This window comes from Lolium perenne, chromosome 4, assembly GCF_019359855.2.
Source record: "Lolium perenne isolate Kyuss_39 chromosome 4, Kyuss_2.0, whole genome shotgun sequence".
Lineage (NCBI taxonomy): Eukaryota > Viridiplantae > Streptophyta > Magnoliopsida > Poales > Poaceae > Lolium > Lolium perenne.
Genome location: NC_067247.2, coordinates 125,799,012 through 125,808,355, shown reverse-complemented (window position 1 = coordinate 125,808,355; position 9,344 = coordinate 125,799,012). Strand labels below are relative to the sequence as shown.

The following is a 9,344-nucleotide window of genomic DNA, read 5'->3' as shown; positions in this document are numbered from 1 at the left end:
GCGGGCTTGTCGAGCCTCGAGCCTCGATTGAATGATTTAGGCTTGGCTTGTCCAACATTCGAGCCGAGTCGAGCCCGAGCCGAGCCTTATCGAGCTCGAGCCAAGCCTCGAGCCTTGAGCTTTGTGTCCACCCCTAGGCGGGGGGGAGTGGCGCAGATCATGGTCTGGCCGCTGCCCGCCACCAGCCCCTCCGGCGTGCTGCGGTGAAGATCCGGCGGAAGGCAAGGGGCTGCCGCTTCTGGCCGTCGCGCAGAGGTCTGGCCGCCGCCGCCGCCCATCACTAGTACTTCCATTTACATACAGATATACTCGACCGATCGATCGAGGTGTATTGGTCTCGGAATTTGGTAGCTACAGTTGAGTTTTCGTTATAGCTGGGACTGTAGTTTGACAAAGCTACTCATTACCGGCGGTGCACGCACGAGTGGCCGACACGGTAAGCAACTACACACTTGGTCAGTTGGTCGTTACCCAACTACACACGAGTATTCTAGTACTAGCACACATTCAACTGCACTCAATCCTTATATATACCGTATCAAGTCGTTCAATTATGATACACCAAACGAATGAATCAATGGAAGTAAACGTTTCTACAGGAAACGGCACCGATCGTGCGCCGGCTCGATCTCTACACTCCGCTGGCAAGGTATCACCAGCCAACGAAGCAGCAACACACCGACAGGACGAGAGTAGCTTGCAATTCACTCATCAACTGATGATTCAGTCATGCCGGGATCATTAGCCTCGGCTTCTTGAAAGCCAGCGGGCTGAGCACCTCCTCCTCGTCGGCCGCCGCCTGCATGCACCGGTCGGTGACGATGTCCGGCAGCGCCGGCAGGTTCAGGTCGAACCCACGGCTGGCCGCAGCGGTGGCACCGCCGATGGGGCCCTCGTAGTGGCACCGCTTGTGCCCGCCCAGCGCCTGACCCGTGGGGAACGTCTTCTTGCACACGGAGCACTCGTGCACCTTGCCGCCTGCGCCGCTCGACGTGGACGAGGACGCGACGGGGGAAGCTGCTGGCTCGTCGACAGCAGCTGCCGGCGGCGGCTTCGGGCGGTGGCTGGCCTTGTGCCCGCCGAGCGCCTGGTAGGACGCGAACGCCTTGCCGCACACGGAGCACGCGTGCTCCTGCGCCGGCGACGAAGCGCGCTGGTCGCGGTGACCGCGCGCCAGCATGAGGAGGCTGAGCGCGAGGTGCTCCTCCTCGCTGGGCGCGCGCTGCTGCTGCTGCCGCCTGGAGCGCTTACGCTTGCCCCACCCCTGGGCGCACCGCACCCGCGCTTGCGTTTCCTCCTCGCTCGCCGCCGTGTCAAGTTCGAGTACCGCCTCTACCTCAGAATGCAAATGGACACGGAGGTCCGTGATGTCCGCTTGTCCGTGTCCGTCGAAACAGCTAAACGGCTTCCGGGACGGGCCGCGTATTTTAGGCAGACTCCACGGACACCGCCTGCAGAGCCTGTCAGGCCCGTGAAACAGAGTACTCCGTCGCTGGTGATAGCCCAACTGCCCAAGCAGCAACGCGGTTCTTCACCGTTCGGGTGGTGTCCCCGTCGTCGCCGCCAGCCTGCGCTCAGCTCGCCGCCGGCCTGCGCTCAGCTCGTCGCCGCCCTCCAACTACCTCGTCCCGGTGATCTCCTTTGAGCCGCCGAGGAGCTCCTCGCAGGTTTCAGAAGGTCTCCGCCGCCGGCCGCCGCCGAACGCCTGGCCGTCGGCCGCCGCCGAGCGCCTGGCCGTCGGCCGCCGCCCGATTCCCTCCTCGTTGCTGCCATGGCCCTTTGGCCTGAGCACCCCGTTGGCCTGGGTGCGCTTCCCCTTGCCGTCTATTGAGTAGATGCGTTTTGTCCGTGTTTGACCGGCGGAAGTCCACGGTCAGCTGAACTAATTTACACGGAAATCACGGACATGTGAATTAGATTGAACGGCTTAAGCAATTGATGCTACGGACATCACGGACGTGTCCGTCTACATCCATACCTCTACCGCCATGTACGCCGATCCAAGACTTGGACGCAAGAAGCTGTTTCTTGCTTGTTCTTGGGTATTGGCACGAGAGAGTAGTAGCTAGATAGTGGTTTGGGGAGTGAGGGAATTGAGCTGTGTGTGGTGGACTCGCAGCTGACAGTGGTGTGGTTTTATACATGGATGAGAGGTGGGGAAGTGGTGGTAAGGATTAGGGAAGTCGTTGGTGGTGATGTAGTAGCGGTTTGTTGGTGTACTTTAGGGAAGAATGTGTCAGTGTGTATGTGTGTTAGAGAGGGACTGAGTGAGTGGTGGTTGGTTCTTTGGGACTAAGTAATGGAACATGAGTTGCATTAATTTCGTCAACTGGAAGGCAGGCTGTAGGATGCTTCCAAGTGCTGCCAATAGAACAGGGGAGATGACTTTGATTTGGCTATCTCTATCTGAATGGAGTGGAAGATTCACGGTGAGTGAACATGTGTATGGAGCGACTTGTTCTCCAATCCACACCGCGAAAGCATTGGAGGAAAAAAATAGTACAGTATACTTTGGATCAATGATCAACTGGTGGTGTGCCAGGTGGATGGCTATATATCTGATGTCACCGGATGACATGAGCATCATGTGTCGGCCAAGATGCGCCTCTCTGTTTTGAAAACAAAAATGGCATGATTAGTTGCTAGCAAGTTTATCTCGTATCTGTGAAACATGAATCCGTGGATGTTTTTCAAGGTAATGCAACATCTAATTCTTGTTGTGTAACTTGTGTGGTTGCAAATAATTTCTACTCCGTATCAGATGTGAAGGAAAGTCGGGGATATATCAGGTGAAAATGCACAAGTTCTGCAAATCTGCAAATTCCTGTTTTTAGCCCTTGGATCATGTAGCAACGGGCTAGATCAAAGTCTTCATCCCACCACCAATCAGTGAATGCACATTTCTAGAAATCCCCTTCCACCTATGTACTGTCACATTACTGTAGAGAAATTTCTAGAGCTTCTTGGTGGCTCATCTTCACGATTCGGAGATGGGTCAGCCGAACCATTTTTCATCTCGATTTGGATCAGTGACGAACTCACGAATTTTTAAATGCCCCAAGATCTTAGCATAAACAAAGGGAAAAAAATCATGTTTCATTCGATTTGATGAACGAGTACAGACATGGATCATGCAGTTTTGATTTAGATCAGGTCATGAGCAAAGAGAAAACCCATGTATATTCACCAATCGATTCCACCGTCAGTAGGCCAGCTCCATTCAAAAAACAAAATAGTAAATGTTGTCTACAGATTCGATTTGAAAATCAAGTCACACCTTCTAGCCAAAATAGCTAACTGGGCAGCCTCCCGAATTCAGGAGAGCACAATCTGGAATCGGTGGATGGATAGGGCTGGCTGGCACATGCATGCGTACCTGCGTTTTCAATCTCGCGGCTGCGTTTGTGAGCGGCGCGACGGTGGGCATGTGCACCGGCTTCGTGGGTTGCACTTGGAAGAAACGCGTACGTGAAACGCTGGCGATTTTGCGGTGCCAGGTAGAAATAGCAGGAAACAAGCTTCTCATGGGCGACCAAAGTTCAGTAGCAACTTGGCATCAACGTATTTTAGGCGTCTAACTTCTAGAGCTAGTGTAGGACTATTTTTATTTCCCTCGAAAATGGCAGTCATGTCTCATGTGTAGCACGTTGACTAGGCCACACACACAACTTGTCCACTGAGGGTTCTATACAAGGTTTTAAATAGCGCGCTATTTCATTTAGCGAGGACCTTCTCCAAACGCTATGCACGTTATAGCGCGCTATTGCGCGCTAAATATAAAATAGCGTTTTGCAGAAAGACAGACAAATGTTAAGGACTTCGGCAACTTAAATTTTGTCCAGCACTTATTGCATAACCAGAACGTTCCAAGTAGATCCCCATGACCAAATTAAAGAAAACATTTTTTAAGACATACTAACATGATGATTTAAGAATTGAGGAGGCAACAACAGAGGTGAAATCACTCATTCAGAATCGGAAGAAGAATGTATGGCTTCATCTTCCGATCCAGAAGAATCTGCAGACTGCAGCTCATCCTCGCGATAAACTGGAAGCAACTTCATCTTCTTCTTTAGGCGAGAAACTTTCTTTCTTGATGCAACACTTGTTGTTTCAACTTCAGGTTCAACTTCAGGTTCAGCTACAACAACAATCAGCACAATTCCTGTGATCCACTCATTATCTTCATCTTCTACAACATCTGCAAATATTTTAAGCTCAATTGGTCCATGGTTTTCATCCCTCTATTTTGTTCGAGTTTGGAGTTGGTCTTGATAAAGACAAGGTCTCTGTAGGAGGAAGAAACGGACGCCCCGACGTCACGCTGGAAGAGGCAGCCGCCGCCGTCGCTTCCGTCGAGAACTGCTAAACTGGAATTTAGGCTAGGTTTTGCCGTACGTATATGTGCTTTACGATATTAGCTTTGGTGGGGAAATTGGACTTTTGGGCCGATGGTTTGGCCTGCAGTTTTGGACTTGTTTTTTGCAGCCAAAGGTTTTAGCGCCGCTACGTGTTATGTGTTTTAGCGTGATTTAGCACGATTTAGCGTGTTATTTCGTGTTTAGCACTGTAGCGACTATTTTCTGTCAAATATTGCATGGAGGGTCCAAATCCGCTATTGCGCGCTAAAACCGGCGAAATTGCGCGCTATTTAAAACCTTGGTTCTATATATGGATCATGGTTTTAGGTACCGGTTTGAAAAAAATCTCAGAGGGGGCCGAGATTTTCGGTAACCACAGTTACCGGAGATAACCGGTCAAATACCGAACAAAGTTCTCAAACAAAATTTGAATCTCGAACTGAAAAATGTCTAAATATATTTGAAAATAAGGTTTTGAGGAGAAGAAAGTGAAAGATTCGGACAATAAGTTAGGGCATGGGGTTATAGTGGAGAGGAAACACGTACGATTTAGGTTGGCTAACCAATCAGCCTAAATTCAACCAAATTTGAATAAACCAAGATTTTTTGGCCGATAAATTCATTTACCAGAGGGGGCTGAGAATTCTGGTTACCGTCCGGTAACCGCGGTATTCTAACCGGTTACTGGCCGGTAACCGCGGTATTCTAACCGGTAACCAAATCCCTGATATGGATTCTTTTAGGCAAGCGCTAGCATACAACCGGTTGCAAAAATCGGAAGCATCAGCCACCTCCAGAGCCATCTGATTTAGTTAAGTGAGTGAATCTCGTGCGTCCGATCTCGGTACAAGAACGGTTCGTATGTATCATTTTAAAAAAAAATTGTAACATTTATCTCTAACAAATTTTTTTCTATAGTCTGTCAAATTAAGAAATTATGGTCCAAAAAAGTTTGTCGGTGGTATAAAATAATTCTGAATGTAACTTTTTTTCTCTGCGTATCTATCATATAAAAAAATGTGACATTGTTTTGCAGCATTTCTCGGTAGTATATCGAACATTTTTGCCTAAATTATCAAATATTATAGAAAAAATGTATGTAACATTGGTGCAATCTCTCTGTGTGTTATATGTACAAAAATCATTATACCATGTTGTCCATACTAACACACCAAAATCTATGTACACATGTAACAAATCGCGTCAGCGTATGTAACATCAACAAAAATCTCCAACAAAATGACCTTCACATGAAACAATGGAGGCACGAATCAGCCATGCCGGAGGTCAGTGGGAGCTAGATCTCACGGGTTTCATCTTCTCCCGGGCCGTTGACCTATGGAGAGCTTGCTCCTTTTCGGACCATGGCTACCTTGTCGTCCTCGATCCGCACGCTGATATACCCAACAAGGAGTTAGGGGAGTGGAGGGGGCCTAGACAAAGGAGGCGGACGACCGCGGGGAGGGGCATGTGCCATCTGCCCAACACCGGGGATGTAGGAGGCCTGCCAGCTCTGAGAGTTGAGGCCACCTCTGGGGGGAGGAGCGAGAATGGATGGGGCCTCCCACATCGGAGGTCTGTGAGCGCTAGGAGTTGAGGGGAGCAACCGCTTGGAGGAGCCCACACTAGCCGGTCAGCGTCGGGGATGGAGGAGGTGCAGGGATTGGGAAGGAGAGGATCGTCTGGACTAGGGGGGAGAGGACGCGTGCAGAAAAGGAAGCAACGATGAAGAAGGGTCAGGAGATAGAGTTTTCCTTTTTTTAGGGGTTATGGCGGAACTAGAACCTGTGCCCTTTAATACAAAAATATATAAATAATAAAAAATCTACTCCCTCCGGTTCATATTAATTGACTCTAATATGGATGTATCTAGACACATTTTAGTTCTAGATACATCCATATTGAAGTCAATTAATATGAATCGGAGGGAGTATGTATATTTAAAGTTTACATTGTATGGAGGAGTTGGTAATTGGGCACCGGGTCCCTTCGGACCCGGAGACCATGTGACATTGGGTCGGGGCTTGGTGATAGACATTTTGCTCCTTTTCTTCAAGTATCGGGTCCCTTTTTCATTGCGTAGGTTACACCTTCCAAATTGCCCAAACAGGTATTTTAGTATGTTCCCTCTCAATCTTCACTTTACACCATGCTGACTTTCCGTCGTGGAATTACACCAAGGGGCGAAGACCCATACCATAGGAGCCATATAATAAACAACTTATACTACTACCTATTTGCTTACAAAATAGTTAAAGTGGTTCGTACATGCAATTCATCAATTTCCTCCATCCTTTTACCTTTTTTAATCATCGGAGCACACTCTCGGTTGATGACATGCTGATTCTCATAGGTATGATCTCTTTCGCTGGTCGATTCGTGTTACAATGTTAAGTGACCCATAATTTATAATATTTTGAATTTGAAACAGAATTGAAAACTATGCAATGAAGGGGCAGTATGCATTATTTGATGCAGAGGCCGTGCGAGATGTTCCCTTCTCTCACCAATGAAAAAGAGTTGTTAAGGACATTATTTTACAAAGTACAAATCTGTTGGGTCATCACAGTGAATCAACTCTGGGTCTATGATGCCTTCCGCGTGAGAAGACAACTGCTTTAAATCTGAGGCATACTGATATGTATTCCCAAAATCAGTGTGCAAAGTCCCAATATGCAGACCGATAGGTGGATGCACAATTTTACTTACGCCACCTTCACAAATGGTGCATCGTCCTGCACGAGAAGAAGAGAGAGAGAGAGAGAATCAATACACGAATTAGGTGGATATAAGTAACGTAATTAAAAATCTTATTCCATGAAGAAAAGAGGACCGTCCGTCCTCTACATCTTGAGTGTCACAATATTCAGTTTAGTTAAACCATTTGGCTATATACGGATTGTGATTTGAACTTTTCAAGCAATCCCATGGAGTAGTAAAATTTTGCAGAAAAGAGGTTCATACATATATAGGAAAGAAGAATGGATTAAATAGTTGCAAGACACTTACCAAGATATGCATCCCTTGCGCTGTAATTAGGCAGGGGGCAGCAGAACGAGACCTGCGATTCTCTGTCGCTGTAAAGACACCCGAAGTGGACGCATTCATCGGTATTGTCAGCCCGCTTCTCCTCCCAAACTTGAGCAAAGAACAGCATACGCGTGCCCGACGCAGCGGCAATGAAATTGATGTGGTAGCAGTGCAAGGACAGATAACGGCTGTTCTTCTCCACGCCGCAGATGTTTTCCAGATTATATTTTGGTTCCTGCAACAAATCGTAGATAAATCATGTCAGCTTGGTGTGTGTAAATGAATGATATCGAGTTTGGGGCGAAGTTCGTCAGTTCTTGTGACGAGCAATTGGGGAATCGAATTTGTGTCAAGTACGTACGTACCCAAGGGTGCTGATCGGCGTAAGTTCGGAGGAGTGCTCCCAGCTCTGTCCGGAGAAACCTCTGTTTCTTCTCCAACAATATCTTCCATGACCGAACGTTGTCCAACTCTGCCGCGTCATTCAGTGCTTGGGCTGAGGCGATGGGCGAGTAGCGGTCTCCCAGCATGCTCTGTAGCTCCGTGATGCTGGCATCGGACAGACGACCATGGCGCCCTTGATCTACAGCCGTGGTCAGCAAGGATCTCAGAGTGTCCAGTAATGCCGGCTCGCCGGAGGCCAAGGATGCGAGGAACGATGAATGGTTGTCTCCGAGGGGGTGTCTGGCAGCCGCGCTGGCACGACCGAATGCTCCTGCGCGTGTCTCCGGGGCCGCCCTCTGCAGCATAGCAGATATGTCGCAGCGGCTGGCGCATAGGTACTCCACAGCCCTGTGCTCCGAGAAGCCGGTGGCGGCACGGACGGTGGCGACAAGGCCGTCGAGCGAGCGGACCTCGAGACGAAGCAGCGTGGCTACACTGAGGATGTCAGGCTCGCCTCTGTGAGGATGCAGCGGGGGCACGACGGCGCCGTACCAGACGGCGTGGAGGATGATGTTGGACACGGGGTCCAGGGGGCCGTAGCAGTGCCCGGCGACTAGGACGCCGCGGACGAGCCGCCGGAGCGCGGCGCCTGGCAGCCTGGCGAGCGCCTCGAGGTAGAAGGCGTGGATGGTGTCCAAGAGCCCCATCTTGAGGTACTCGATGTGCTTGCATGTCGGGGCCGGGTCATCCGTTGGCGTGTGCGGGGTGTGCTCGCGGACGACGGCAAGGGAGAGTTCTAGCTTTCGGCCTATGCCCTCGGGAGAACGCAGGTTGGCAAGGCTGAATGGCGCGCACTGCAGCTGCTTCTGTCTTCCTCTAGCGTTGTCGGCATTAAAATAGTGGTAGCCGGAGCGAGCGGAGCTGAATGGCGCGCAATAGTGGTCGCTGTAGCGAGCGAAGTTGAGTTTCCGGGCGGGGGAGACTGTGCGATGCTGCGACTGTAGAACGTCCAGGATAACTTGGACGTCGTCGACGGTGAGGCACCGCCCTTCCTCCAAGGCGGCGAGCATGGCCTTCATGTCCTCCGAGAGCTCCTGGAGCGCGGGCTGGCAGAGCAGCACGACGTCCTCGGGCATTGGGTGCTGTGCCTTGACGGCGGCTACCCGGAGCGCAAACTCGGCCCTGTCACTGAAAATCTCTTGATGCGATTCAGCATTGACAGCGGCGAACTGCTCGAGTTCGGCGATCCGGACGGCGACGGCGAGGTCTCCACCGGAGAGCTGGAGGTAGAAGCGGGCCTGGTCCTGGGTAAGGTACCGGAAGTACGTGTGCATGAAGGCGAGGAGGCCTTCGTAGGAGCGGTAGGCGATGAGGGACCAGGTGCCCTTGTGCCGCGGGTCCGGCGGCATCGGGGAATGGCTCGGCGCCGAGTAGGCGCCGGCACGCCGGCGGCAGAGGAGGCTGAGTCCGTTGAGGATGACGTTGGAGGCGGGGTCGAGGAGGCCCACGCAGTGCCCGCCGAGGTGGAGGCACTCGAGGAGGTCCGGCATGTCGTCGATGGGGAGCCGG

At 50.8% G+C, this 9,344-nt stretch overlaps 1 protein-coding gene across 1 annotated transcript; it reads right to left on the bottom strand.

Annotated features, from left to right (window-relative positions):
• Window positions 1-278: 278 nt before the first annotated feature.
• LOC127293842 (zinc finger protein 1) lies at window positions 279-2,198 on the bottom strand. Its single transcript, XM_051323528.2, has 2 exons — window positions 1,985-2,198; window positions 279-1,336 (listed from the first exon to the last, which is right to left on the bottom strand). The coding sequence occupies exons 1-2, from the start codon at window positions 1,988-1,990 to the stop codon at window positions 728-730; spliced, it is 615 nt and encodes a 204-aa protein (XP_051179488.1). The 5' UTR covers window positions 1,991-2,198; the 3' UTR covers window positions 279-727.
• Between the last annotated feature and the right edge of the window lie 7,146 nt (window positions 2,199-9,344).